Source organism: Crocuta crocuta, unplaced genomic scaffold (assembly GCF_008692635.1).
Source record: "Crocuta crocuta isolate KB4526 unplaced genomic scaffold, BGI_CrCroc_1.0 scaffold340, whole genome shotgun sequence".
NCBI lineage: Eukaryota > Metazoa > Chordata > Mammalia > Carnivora > Hyaenidae > Crocuta > Crocuta crocuta.
In genome coordinates, this window is record NW_027530642.1 from 3386598 (window position 1) to 3400793 (window position 14196).

At 57.1% G+C, this 14196-nt stretch overlaps 1 protein-coding gene across 2 annotated transcripts in view; it reads left to right on the top strand.

Annotated features, from left to right (window-relative positions):
• PDGFRB (platelet derived growth factor receptor beta) overlaps positions 1-10546 on the top strand; it is a 37595-nt gene extending 27049 nt beyond the window's left edge. For both annotated transcript variants that reach the window (XM_077769014.1, XM_077769015.1), the window contains 11 exons: positions 43-147; positions 497-607; positions 1869-2028; positions 3084-3244; positions 3776-3894; positions 4140-4262; positions 4969-5080; positions 5501-5600; positions 6128-6233; positions 7073-7305; positions 8589-10546. In XM_077769014.1, the coding sequence (XP_077625140.1) occupies positions 43-147; positions 497-607; positions 1869-2028; positions 3084-3244; positions 3776-3894; positions 4140-4262; positions 4969-5080; positions 5501-5600; positions 6128-6233; positions 7073-7305; positions 8589-8748 (1490 nt within the window). In that variant the 3' untranslated portion in view covers positions 8749-10546. The remainder of the gene's footprint in view (positions 1-42; positions 148-496; positions 608-1868; positions 2029-3083; positions 3245-3775; positions 3895-4139; positions 4263-4968; positions 5081-5500; positions 5601-6127; positions 6234-7072; positions 7306-8588) is intronic.
• The last annotated feature ends 3650 nt before the right edge of the window (positions 10547-14196 follow it).

Genomic DNA, 14196 nt, shown 5'->3' on the forward strand with positions numbered 1-14196 from the left:
ATTTCCTGGTGGGCAGGAACTGAGGGACTGCCTCTTCCCCAGGACGCACCCTCGGCTCCGGAGCCTTCGGGCAGGTGGTGGAGGCCACAGCTCACGGCCTGAGCCATTCCCAGGCCACGATGAAAGTGGCGGTCAAAATGCTGAAATGTGAGTCCCGGGAGCCTGCTCCTCCCTTGCATCTGGGCCCCTCACACCCCTGCCCCTTGCCCGCACATCCGGGCACTCCCTGATTCTGACTTGCTGGGCACTAGTGGTCTGGTCACCTGGTGGCCAGCACCACTCTGGATTCTGCCTTGTCTAAGAGCCTTCCTCATTCTGTCCCCTCCTCCTGCTACCTCCTTCCTTCCCTGACCTTGTTCTCATCTTCTTTCTTCTCCCCCTGCACGTGGGTCCTCACCGCCCTAGGCCATCTGGGTCTTCCAGCACAGGGTGGGGCAGAGGGGCTTCCTTGGGGCCTCAGGGACAGGGCAGGCCTGAGGCCCCATCTCCCCCTCAGCCACAGCCCGCAGCAGCGAGAAGCAAGCCCTCATGTCGGAGCTGAAGATCATGAGTCACCTTGGACCCCATCTGAACGTGGTCAACTTGCTGGGGGCCTGCACCAAAGGAGGTACCAAAACCACTCCCCCAGAGGATTCTGGAAAATGCCAACAGCCCAAGCCTGGCCCCTCCCCACCCCTCCTCAGTCCACAGACAATGGGACACTCCAGCTGGAGGGTCCGCACCCATCCTGTCCAGTGCCCTCACCTCACAGACCCACATGGGGGTGGACTTTACAAACTCACAGAATCACAACACCTTCAAGGGCCAAGGACTCCTTGGGTCAGCCATTTCCAAACCCGGGAGTCCTCTGATATTTTTTTTTACATGTTGATTTATTTTTGAAAGAGAGAGAGAGAGAGAGTGTGTGTGTGTGTGTGCACGAGCGCACATGCAAGTGGGGGAGTGGCAGAGAGAGGGAGTCAAGGGGATCTGAAACGGGATCTGAGCCATCAGCACAGAGCTCCTTGTGGGGCCTGACCTCTTGAATCAAAAGATCGTGACCTGAGCTGAAGTCAGATGCCTAACTGACAGAGCCAGCCAGGCGCTCCGGGTCCTCTGACAGTTTTAAATTTTCACAGTACATTTTACGAACTAACAAATCACAAGCCCGGTGAGGTGAGTTATTTCCCTACACTTGGAGACCACCAGCAGGCTGACTGGCAGTGACTTTCATTTCAGATCACGGAATAAAGCCTCTCCAGCCGGTATGTTTATTTGAAGCTCTGATTGTAAGTTAGGCCGTAAAAAAAACAAAAAAAAGTTCTCGTTGTTTGCAACTGTTTATTGTGAGATTTGGAATTTTCCTCAGTATTGTGCAACCGAAATAAAATACAGAAGTATGTTGCATACATGGGCCAATTCGTGTCCGCAAGATCACCCCTTTCAAAATTTTTGTTCTCATCAATATCTTCAAGTTCCCACGGACTGAGTCCAAGTAAATGTATTCTATTTCAATTTGCCCAGGAACCTGATAATGAATAGTTGCCTTGACTTTATATCCTGGGCCCCAGAATAAGTAGGTGGTATCTATACCATGTGCTTGCTAGGTGCCAGGCCCTGAGCCGTGCTGACAAAGGCGTTCTCTTATGAACATTCATGACAGCCCTTGGAGGTGGGTGTGATCGGTCCCATTTAACAGATGGGGCAAATAAAGCTCAGGGAGAATAAGTATGTGGCTTATGGTCAGGGAGGCATGTTTGCCTGGTGCCACAGCCCCTCGGCCATCTTACCCGACTGCCTTTCCAATGAGCAGCCTGTCATCGGCCTCAGGGCCCCCATGGGGAGTCTGTGGCCTCCCAGGGACTGTTGCTGAGCCTGTCCCTCCGCAGGGCCCATCTACATCATCACGGAATACTGCCGCTATGGCGACCTGGTGGACTACCTGCACCGCAACAAGCACACCTTCCTGCAGCGCTGCTCGGACAAGCGCCGCCCGCCCAGCGCCGAGCTCTACAGCAACGCCCTGCCCGTGGGGCTCCCTCTGCCCAGGTACAGATGCTGTCTGGGGGCCTGAACCTTTGGGGAGCCCAGAGGAGCACCTGCTCACTTCCTGCCGGAAGCTGAGGCCATGGGGGGTTAGTGGGGTGTAGACAGGGCGTAGGAGCCAGGGATCTTTCATAAGTCAGTCTGAGACCCTGGGCTTGGCCGCCCCAGACCTGGCCTAACACTCTGGTCATGGTCATGGTGGGATGGGCTGCCACCTATGGGCTGTCTGCAGGGGCCTGGCCCTGTGCTGAGCACTCTCTGGGATGTGACTCCTGGGTCCCTCTGTTGTGACACCCTGTCCATCCACTGGTGAACACCTGGGGCCCTCGGCTCCCAGGCCCCACTCCCATCGCAGCTCACGGTGCTCTGCCCCCTGCTGGGCACACCAGTCTCTAGCGCACAGTCTCTGGTGGGCGGTGTCCCATGGGCAACGCAACGCCTTTCTTCTCCAAAAGTAACTTTTCGCAGCGCTGCTGATGACAATAGCAAGATGTGTTCATTGCTGAGACAAGACACACTTCAGAAAGTCATTCAAAGACATGACGACTCACCCCTGTCCTTCTCCAACATTTGATGGATTTCCTTCCGGTCCTTGGTCGGCTTCTAGAGACACGTGCACATGTGGCCCCGTAGCTCTCCGGGAGCTGGTGCTGCGGGGCTTTGGGGCAGTTCTATGCCCACGCTGGGCTCTGGCTGGAGCCTCCCGGGGCCTCCGGGGCCTCACGGCCGGATGTGGAGGCCACAGAAAGGCACCTTGCTCCACGGCTTTCTTATGACCCTCGTGCTTGGGTGCTGTGATCAGGCCTAGGCATGAGCTCCCTGGGGACACAACTGCGTCTGTGTCCTCTTAGCACCCCAGGGCCCAGCTTAGGGTCCCACAGGCTGGCGGAGAGAGCTCACTGCATGGCCACTCAGGCTGTGACTAGCTGTAGGAGGAGGAGCAGAAAGAAGAAGTCCATGGGCGACAGGGCCTGGTGGGCCCTCGGGGTGAGCAGGGCCGGGAGGGCAAGGAAAAGGAAAGCCTGTGGCCTCTCTTGTGAAGTTCCTCTCTGCCCCAGCCATGTGTCCCTGCCTGGGGAGAGTGACGGTGGCTACATGGACATGAGCAAGGACGAGTCGGTGGACTACGTGCCCATGCTGGACATGAAAGGAGGCATCAAATATGCAGACATCGAGTCCTCCAGCTACATGGCCCCTTATGACAACTACGTCCCCACAGGTGGGTGCGCGCCTGTGCACCACCCCCTCGTCTATGTAACCCTGCATTCTCATCAAAGCCTTTCTTACGCCCGGCCCCGCAACCACCCTGGGAGGAAGGCGTCCTCGTACCCATTTCGTAGATGCAGAAACCGAGCTTAGCCGCCTGCCCAGAGCTGCTCTGTGGCAGAACCCCCTTGTGAGCCTCTATTTCTGGATCCAGAGGGGAGGAGGTGGGTTGGAGGAGTACCCGGCCCCCTGGGGCGCTGGCACATGGCAGGTCCGAGGCTGACCTGGTGTCCCTGAGAAGCGGGCAGGTCAGGCTGAGCAAAGGTGGCCCAGGGCTAATGCCAACGGCTTGTCTGGCCGAGGAGAGCACTGATAAGGTAGGAGAGGTTTACATTAGATATTTGGAAATTGTTTTCGTTTTGTGGGAGACTTGGAGGGTCAGGAGCTTTCTGTACTGGCCACGCAGCCTCTATGAATCACAGGGCTGGGGGTTTGGAGGCCATGAGGAGACACAGACAGGAGGTGAACTTCCGCTCTCCCCTAGCTCCCGAGAGGACCTGTCGGGCTACTCTGATCAACGAGTCCCCAGTGCTGAGCTACACGGATCTTGTGGGCTTCAGCTACCAGGTGGCCAATGGCATGGAGTTCCTGGCCTCCAAGAACGTACGTGTGGTTGTGGCGGGCGGAGTAGGGTCATGGGGAGGTGGGCCACCCAGCCCGCCAGGCTCTTCCAAGCACACAGCTCCGTAGGGCAGCTGCGTCCCCTCCAGTAGGTGAGGACGGCCAATGCCCTCGCCGTGTGGCCTCTCGTGCCTGTGCCGTGGTGCATTTCCCCCAAAGCCCTGGAGAGGGAGGTCTTGTCTGACGAGCTGCCCCCCGGGCCTCAGCTCCCACCTCCCCCAACCTAGTGCGTCCACCGGGATCTGGCAGCCAGGAACGTGCTCATCTGCGAGGGCAAGCTGGTCAAGATCTGTGACTTCGGCCTGGCTCGTGACATCATGCGGGACTCAAACTATATCTCCAAAGGCAGCGTGAGTACCTTCCCTGACCTGTGGGACCTGGGAACAGGTTCCCTCTTGGTCAGCGTGATTGTGGCACCTTGTGGTGACAGGCTTTGCCACCAGCTGTGCATGGAGTGGGAGAGAACAGAGATGCTAAGGTTGTCAGGGCGGTGGGGAGAGGCTCCGAATTGCTGGTCATGACGGGGTGGGGAGCCAGCTGTCCTGGGTCCTGGGAAGGCAGAAGGGGAGCTGGCTAAATGTATGTTTGGTGCCCATCCTGCCTGCCCCTCATGTTCCCACTTTCCACAAGGGGACAGTGAACCCCAGAGGTGAAGGGGCTCTAGACCCAAGAGATCTAAGTCATCTGGGTGAGAGCTGGGTGGCACCTTGGCATGTCCCTGGCTCTCTCGCTCTCTACTAACCCGGCCACAAGCCTCAAACGGGATCAGGAAGAAGGGTGGTTCTGTAAGAGGCCCCAGACCCCTGGGGCTCTTCCTTAGGGGAAGAGGCTGCCATGTGACCTGCTTGTGGGTAAAGAAACATAGCCTTCTGATCCTCTGGCCAGAACGGGGATGGGTGTGGGATCTGCGTGCCCGCAGAGGCGGACTCTCGGGACCGGGGAGTACAGTGCGGGGGCCTTACTAAGTAAGGAGGCCAGACCTCCTCCCCCTGCGCCCAGGTGCAGAGGGGGGCTTGGCCCGCCTCATCCTGAGTGCTGTCCTGCCTCCTCCCACAGACCTTCCTGCCTCTGAAGTGGATGGCTCCTGAGAGCATCTTCAACAGCCTCTACACCACCCTGAGTGACGTGTGGTCCTTCGGGATCCTACTCTGGGAGATCTTCACCCTTGGTACCCTTCCTTTTCTCCCAGCCCTCAGCCGCACAGCGCCCTGACCGCTCACACCTCCAGCTTGGTGGGGCCATGGGACAGGACCCTGGGACAGTGGTCAGGGCTCTGGCTCGAGTCACAGCTCTGCTGCTTTCTCGCTGCTGCATGACCGTGGCAAGTCCCTCGGCTTCCCCAGGTCTCTTTGCTTCCGCATCTATCAAGGGGTCTGGAAGTGACATCAGAAAGTCTATTTGACTCTGGGGTTCTCTGGTTCTCTGATTCTGGGGACAGCTGTAGTCTCTGTCCAGAGCCTCTAAAGGAGCCTACGTTTCCCAGTGCCAAGGCCACTGCACCCTCTCTCTGTGCCGTAGAGAGATAGGGCACCTGCCCCATTTCCAACACGTCTAAGCCTGTGTATGTCTTGTCTCTCCTCCCTGACAGGTGGCACCCCTTACCCAGAGCTGCCCATGAACGAGCAGTTCTATAATGCCATCAAGCGGGGTTACCGCATGGCCCAGCCTGCCCATGCCTCTGATGAGATGTGAGTGGAGCCTTTGGGAGGATTTCTTTTGGGGGGTGCAAATCACAGATATCCAACTTTACCAGCTTATGGTAAACATAGATTAGTTCCGAGAGCTAGAAAACTCTTGGTATAGCTGGATCTAGGCATTCGGATGCCGCCATCAGGAATCTCTTGTTTTACCTGGGCACTGCTCTCCTTTGCACTAGCCTGGTTCTCAGGCCACAGGGCCGCCCCCTCACTGCTTGCACCGTAGTTCGAGTAAAAGGCCCCAAGCTGACTGTCAAGGGCTCAGCTGGGGTCACGTGCCCAGCCATCCAGAGCAGGGCACAAAAACTATGACCAGCCAGACCTGCCCGGGGCCATGTGCTCACCAAGGTCAAGCCCGCGGGACCACCGGTGTGGGGAGGGCCTGCTGAGGAAATGGGAGAAACAGTCCCCATCCACCTGTCCTCTCCACCTCCCTTCAATGCCCACCTGGTTCTGAGAGGCGGCAGAGGCCAGAGTCTCATAGCCAGAGACCCTGACCCCCATGCGCCTCTCCCCAGCTACGAGATCATGCAGAAGTGCTGGGAAGAGAAGTTTGAGATCCGGCCTCCCTTCTCCCAGCTGGTGCTGCTTCTCGAGAGGCTGCTGGGTGAGGGGTACAAAAAGGTATGTTGAGGCAGCAAAATGGAGAGTTCTGGTCCAGAAGTCAGATGCTGGGTACAAGGCTCTGTGTGTCATGCTGGTATTTGAGGGACCACCTGTAACTTCTTGGGCCTCAATTTCCCTGTTGGTACTAGTAAGGGACGGGCTGGAGCTGTGAGTGGCACTTATTTTAGCAGCACAGAGTTTTTTGAAATGAAATCCTGCTTGGAAGTCGATGCCCACAGTGCCCTTCCTCCTGCATCCTTCCTCACGCCTGCGCACCCATGCCACGGCCTGGGTCTCCTTCACAAGTCTGAACACCCCCCGTCTACGCGTCTGCGAAGGGCCTGACCACTTGGGCCCTGTTGTGGGCTCATTCGAGGCAAATGAAGCCAGTAGGGCTTTGTCCCCCAGAGGGAGTTCAGGGAGGGGGAACACACGCTCCCTCTCCCCGTCTGTTCCAAACCACAGTCCCCCGACCCATGTCTAGTCGCAGCTCAGCGCCCAGTGAGATGGAATGCGTTGTCACCATTCAAAATTTAGGGAAACTGAGGCCCCACTGAAGGAGGTTGGGGCGAGGTGAGAGCCCACACCTGTCTACTCTGAAGTAAGGGAAGTGTGAGGGTCACGGGCACTAGTCTGCTGACTGCCCCCTCCCTGGGGGTCCCTGAGCTCACCTGGTTTTGTGAGATGCCAGGTGGGAGAGCCGCGGGGCTGTGTGGCTTTGGGCAGTCCTCCTTCCTCTCTGGGCCTTATTCACACAGGCAGGAGGGGCCAGGTCAGCATCTCAGGCTAGATGATGCCCACAGGCATTTCTGGTCTGAACATCCCTCTCTCTCGGGTCCTCCCTTCCCGTGGAGCAGAAGTACCAGCAGGTGGATGAGGAGTTTCTGAGGAGCGACCACCCAGCCGTCCTTCGGTCCCAAGCCCGCTTTCCTGGCTTCAACGGACTCCGGTCTCCCCTGGACACCAGCTCTGTGCTCTACACTGCGGTGCAGCCCAACGAGGGTGACAACGACTATATCATCCCCCTGCCTGACCCCAAACCCGAGATGGCTGATGAAGGCCCCCTGGAGGGTTCCCCTAGCCTTGCCAGGTAGCCACTCTGACCTGAGGTCCAAGGCAATAGTGTGCGGTGTGTGTGTGTGTGTCTGTCTGTCTGTGTCTTTGTGCCATCAGGCTTGCCTTAGAAGTAAGCTACCTAGAGTGAGCACTTATTCCTGCCAGCGAGTAGAAAAGAGAACTGAACTCATTTCTCTGATGATGTCAGGAGGAAAGGGCAGGCTGGTAAGAGACAGAAGGTCTAGGAGTCACCTGCAAGGTTGCTGTTCCCTGGAAAGTGGCCCCCACAGGCCATCTATCCTCTCCTCCCCCTAGGTCCTATCCAGGCCCTACGGAGAGGTAGGCAATTAGATTTAGGCACCCCCAGCACCCTGTGTACCACTCTGGGGTCATTGCCAGCCAGCCCTGTCCTCCAGCACCACGTCCCAAGGGCCCCCGGGAGCCCGGCGTGGTTGTGGGAGGCATGGTGCCCACAGGAGCTGAGGCCAGAACTCAGAAGGGGAAGGAGATTCGTGTTTTTGCTTTTGCCTTGAGATGCGGTGAAGTTACAGGAGGAGCGGGGGCGTGGTTGGAGGAGGGCCCAGCCATTGCCTGGACATCGTGTTCAGACACGATCTTCCCTCAGCTGGAGACGAGAGTCCCACGTGAAGCCAGACCCCCCCGCCCCCAAAACCAGATCCACTCTCTGACGAAGTGGCAGCAGCCGCAGGCTGGGTTTCAGCTCCTGCTCTGCCCCCAGGTGCCAGGAGGCCTGGCCAGGCATGTTCTCTGCGAGGCTCCACCTCTCACGGCGCTGGGAGCGTGCACAAACTAGAAGGCCCTCTGCACCTTCTTCAAGGAGAGAATGTTCCAGGGCTCCGGGCAGCCAGTGTGCAGAGGAGTTAAGCTCGGAGTCCAGACAGCTTGAGGCGTGCGTCCTGGCCCTGTGTGTGTTCTCAGACAAGCGGCCACCACTCTCTGAGCCTCATTTTCCTCAACTGTAAAATGTAAATGGCAGCGCACATCTATTTGGATCTATGAAGGATCTACTTCAGGAGTGCAGGGAATGGAGATGCTGTTGAGTGAGGACCGGGCTTTGGAGCTAACTGGGTTTTCTGCTCCAAAGTCTCGCTGTGAGATGCAGGCCACTGATAGAACCTCTCTGAGCGGCCCTTCCCGCTTGATGCCTATCTTATGTGGTCCTCACAAGGCTTACATGAACTAATGGGTGTAAGGTGTGCGGCGCGAGGTTGGGCCCACAGGAGGCTCTCGATTACCGCCGTTAGCATTTTACTGTGGCTGCCTCCAGCCCCTCACTCGTGTGCCCTCTCCTCCTAGCTCCACCCTGAATGAAGTCAACACCTCCTCCACCATCTCCTGTGACAGCCCCCTGGGACCCCAAGAGGAGCCCGAGCCAGAGCCCCAGGTGGAGCCAGAGCCACCGCTGGATTCAAGCTGCCCTGGGCCTCGGGCTGAGGCGGAGGACAGCTTCCTGTAGGCGGCTGGCCCCACCTCACCCCGCCTGGAGCTCCCCCTCTACCTCCCAGCACCCAGCGCCTCCCGGCCTGGCCTGGCCTCCCATCAGCTGTCCCTTTCTAGAAAGCTTCTGCTGTGGGCCTGTGGCACCCACCCACTGGGGCTGGCTTAGGGGGCCAGAGGACTGCTGGGGCCATGGCCAGCCCTCTGCCTCTGGGGAAGCCCTGTGACTGGGAGCCGGGGTTCTCCCAGGGCACTGAGTTTCTCCGTCTACAGGATGGGAAAGCTGGGCTCGGTGCCCCAGAATCCAGACTCTCTCCCTGGCTGACAGGTGGGAGGCTGGAATCACTAGAGAGATTCTCGAGGTTCCGGAGGGGTGAGTTAGCTTTTTCTCTTGAGCCGGCTCCCCCTCAAGGCGCTGTAGCTTTCTCCTTGCACTTTCACACACCTAAGAGCTGGGGAAGGGACCCTGGCATCCCTGGCTCCTGGTGAGCTGGTCTTGGCCTTGGACAGTGGTGTTCGTCCAGAAGCCACCGCCCCTTAATGCCAGTCTCTGCTTTCCCAGGCCCGAGCCGGTCTGGGGCCATCCATGTTTAATTGCTGTCGCAGGCACTGGGGCGCATCTCCCCACACAAAGTGCCCATGTTCCTGTCTTCCCGGCCCCGTGAGTGCGGGGGTCTTTTTCCTTTTCACCACCAGTCTTACTTCACCCATCAGTCCCCGGGGCCAGGCGGGCCCCACATCTGTGACGAGCGTGCTGATGTGCCTGCCAGAGATGTCCACACGTGTGGACCAGTCTGTGCCTCGGACCCGACACGGGACCCTGGAGCGATCCCTCATGCTCTCTGGACCTGCTTGCCCTGTTGGGAAACGAGCAAGGTGGACTCGTTGACTTCTGGTGCCCTGCCAGCACTAACATTCTAGAGTTTTCCAGGGGGGTGGCACACTTGCCCAGATGAAGCAAAGCCAAATGCCCCAAACCTCCGTCCTAGGCATCAGCTGGGGCTGGGGAGATTTCAGACTATGCATCACACGCTGGGCATTCAGGAACCATGCCCCTTCCCCAGAGTCCTGGCAAGTCCCCGAAGGCCAGCTGGCCAGGTCTTGACTCGAAGTGACAGCCAGTGTCTTGGAAAGCCCCCAGCAGCTGCCCCATGGGAAGACTATGGAATCCATTTCAGGCCCACAACGACCTCTGGAGCCTTCCTGAACGAAGGAAGGAGGGAGGGCAGAGCAGACCACCTCATGCAGGCTGTCTCTGCAGTACCTGCTGTCCGGGTCTGTGCCACAAACATAATGGACACTGAGTGGCCCGCGGTTCCCCCAGAAATGACAAGAAGGCTCTAAGGGAAGCTGAGAAGGGGTGCAAGAGGCAGATACTTTGGGGGTTGCCTTCTCACCTGCCAGCTGCCGGGTCCCTGAGGGAGTAGCCATGGGTTATGGATTTGTCCCTGCCCAGGCCGCTCACTGCGCTCTCTCTGCCAGCCCGGCCCCAGCCTAGTGGGCATTGGAGGTGCCAGGGGAGCGGGGGCTGTGGCCAAGACTGCTGGCAGGAGGAGAGCTGGGAGTGAGGGGAGGGCAGCCCAGCACCGCCGGGGCACCAGCCCCCTCTGCCCATCCAGGAGACGGAGTGGGTTCTCACTACGGTACCAAAGATGTAATCACCTAGGTTTACAAGTATTTTTAGGACTCACATTAACTCACATTTATACAGCAGAAGTACTATTTTATATGCCATCAAATTTTCTTATCTGTGTACTTTCTTTTTTTTTTTTTTTTAAGGGAAAGATTTTAATATTAAACCTGGTGCTTCTCACTCATGGACTTCGTGGTCTCTCGCCGGTTTGGGTCCCTGTGCCTGGGGGGTGACAGACGTGGAGTGGGGTGGATTGGGCTGATCGCTGGCCACAGCATCCCATAGAGGGTCCTTCAGTTCAGAGTCTCATTTCCCTCTGGAAAATGGGGATTTTCACATTCCCTCCACCCCTTGCTAGCAGCTGGAGGGCCTGGACCTTGGGCCTCGGATTTCCGAGGTGTGAAATGAAAAGGCTCTTCCGGCTCTATGCGCCTGACCCTGGGACTGGCTGGACTGTTCAAGGGCTCACGTTGAGAAGCCTGAGTCCCGCCCGCGGCCCCCACCCCGCCCCACCATGTGCTTTGGCTTTGGCTGTTAAGCTGGGACACCCCCCGCCCGCCCCTCCTTTCGGCCCGCAGCCCAGGCTGGTATGGCTCATGAGAGGCATCGGTTCCAGCCCAGATTCCGGGCCCAGGTGAGTAGTGGTTGGGGGAGCGAGAAGACAGAGGCACCCGAGGGTGCCAGAGAACAGGAAGAAGCGAGGAGAAAGGGCAAGCAAGAGAAGAGGAAGAGAGAGAGGAAGGTGGGTGGGGGTTGGGTGCAACCAGGGCGAGGCCCAGGAGGGAATAGGGGCCCAGCTGTGGCTCTGAGGGCAGGGCCGTGGGCTGCAGGCCAGCAGCCCCCAGGCCCCTCAGGACTGCGGCCGCTCAGCGGGGTGGGGTTGGCATGAGCCAGACGTCCCGGTGCCTACTAGCCAGCTCCATCCTGACCACAGCCTGCACGGCCCAGTGCAGGCCTGACAGACCCTGGCAGCGGTACAGGACCAGGCCAATAGAGCTAACAGGGGCCTGGGCCAGAGTGCAAGGGTCTGAGGCCCAGGCTACAGCTTCCTGGCCTCACCTGGGCCCTTCTGGCAGGGATCACCTAAGGCGGACCCAGGTTTCAGCCTGAGATCTCTCATACCTCACTGGGAGATCTTGGCCATCCCTTGCTTTCTCTGATGTGGGGAAGGGGGCATCTCTTTCTGGAACACGGGCACCTCGCTCTGGGAGCACACGCCTCCCTGGACTGCCGCCAGGGGTCCGGGGCTGTGGCTGCCGGCGGACAGAGGACTGGAGACGTGAGGCAGCTCTGACTCACCGGCCCAGCCGCCGACTCAGGGGCAGCTGACTGGTGCCGAGGGAAAACCCGCCCACCGCGTGTGCTGGCCACACAAAGCCCACCCTCCTGGGGGTCCTGGTTTCAGAGAACACCCAGAGCCTGGGATCCTTTCCTTCCTGACTGTCGTAGAAGATGAATAAGCCAGTCCCAGGACCTGCCCTGTCAAAAGAATAAACAACCCTCATTCCAGAGGGTGATTATCCTTGCTCGTGGGAAAAGTCTCCGTCTGAAGGTCAGGAGACTGGCTCCCCCTGGTTCGGGCCTGCTCCCGATGGGACTTTGGGTAGATTATACCATACCAGGCCTCAATTTCCCCAGCAGTAAATGGGGCCAACGATGTCACAAAGACAGAAAGCATGACCCAGTGCTGGTGACCACTTATTGAACACTTCCTCTGTGCCAGTCCTGTCCTGTTCCCTCATACCCATTTTCTCGTTTTACCCTCACACCGACCCGATGAGCCAGGTACTACTACTGCCCCCATGTTACAGGTGAAACCGGGATAGGACAGGAGCCTGGGCTTGGCTGACTCTGGACTCAGTGCTCAGGGAGACAGAGCACTGGGCTAAGGTTGCAGAGCTGGGGAGTAGGGAAGCCTGGGTCCCAACCCGTGTCTCCAGACTCCAGGGCTGTCTCGTGCCCAGAGTATGGAAGTGCCGGCTAAGAGGAAAGAGCTAAGTGAAACTCATGGGTTCGAGCCCCGCGTCGGACTCTGTGCTGACAGCTCAGAGCCTGGAGCCCGCTTTGGATTCTGTGTCTCCCTCTCTCTGCCCCTCCCCTGCTCACACTCTGTCTCTTTCAAAAATGAATAAACATTAAAAAAAAAATTGAAAAAATAAAAAGAGCTAAGTGAACCTGAGGGCTAGAGAGAAAGAATATAGAAGGGCTTGCAGAGGGCTGGGTCCCCAGAGGCCCCTGTGCAGAGGGGTGTAGGAGTTGGGGGAGGGGAGAACCCTAGGTCACCTGTGCTGGCGCCTGCCTCTCAGGCTTGCCACACACCCAGGCCCAAGGGAACCCGTGAGCTGGAATTTTCCTCCCAGACGGATGAGCCACTTGGACTGCACAGCTCTTCCACCACCCTCCTCACAACCAGGGGCCTTGTTCCTGGAAAAAGAGGGAAAGACNCCCAGAGGCCCCTGTGCAGAGGGGTGTAGGAGTTGGGGGAGGGGAGAACCCTAGGTCACCTGTGCTGGCGCCTGCCTCCCAGGCTTGCCACACACCCAGGCCCAAGGGAACCCGTGAGCTGGAATTTTCCTCCCAGACGGATGAGCCACTTGGACTGCACAGCTCTTCCACCACCCTCCTCACAACCAGGGGCCTTGTTCCTGGAAAAAGAGGGAAAGACCAGAAGGAGCCATTACTCTCGGAGCTCTGCCCTGTAGCAGGGCTCACCCCATCCCCACCCCCCACCCCCGCCTGGGGCGCCTCCTCTGAACTAGGGCACTTCTCTAAAGGCCTCTTTTATTTAAGTGCTCAACGTCACAACAATTACAAATTACTTTTATAAAAGTATTTGTGTGACACACGCCTGTATTAAAAAATATATATTATCAAAATGTATACTATAGAAAGGTTTTTGTGTATTTTGTACTTTAGATTCCAGCAACATTGTAAATGTTTCTTTTCCTCATCAGCAACTCTGTGTATACATAGGAATTTATCTTATGGAAATTCTGCTTCTTACTGTTAATAGTTCAGTTATATTCTTCCATGGTTCTCCCCCACGTTACATCTCTACTATCATTTGTACCTTGGAGTGCCTGGGTGACTCGGTTGCTTGAGTGTCCGACTCTTGATTTTGACTCAGGTCATGATCCCAGGGTCGTGGGATCAAGCCCTGAGCCACGTTCAGCATGGAGCCTGCTTAGGAGTCTCTTTCCCTCTGCCCCTCTCCCAGGCTCGCCTTCTCTCTCTCTAAACAACAACAACAAAAAAACTACCACTACCATTTTGCAGCTTTTTGATTTTTGCTTAGGAACACACCAGGCACATGCTCACAGGTCAGTGGTACATGTACATATTCATGCATTCATTACCAGGGGTGCCTGGGTGGTTTAATTAAGTCGCTTGGCTAAGTATCCGACTTCGGCTCAGGTCATGATCTCATGGTTCGTGAGTTCCAACCCCACATCGGGCTGGCTGCTGTCAGCACAGAGCCCACTTCACATACTCTGTTCGCCTCTCTCTCTGTCCTCCCCCTCCCAAAATAAACACTTAATGCATTCATTATGAGAGCTGCACATCATTTAAAGCATGTCTATGCCATAAATTATTTGACCAATCCCCTAGTAATGAACATTTAGTGTTTCCAAGGTCTAAATTATGCTGGCATAACCATTGTTCATGAAGTACATCTATATTTACACATTTTTCCATGGATTAAATTCCTAGACCCAGAGTCGCTTACTAAAGAGAATAAACATTTAAAATGTTGCTGAGTCTAAGAGTTCCCTTTAAAAGACGCAAAATCATAAAGCTTCCAGGAGGCTAAGAAAATCAAACAGAACAGTGACG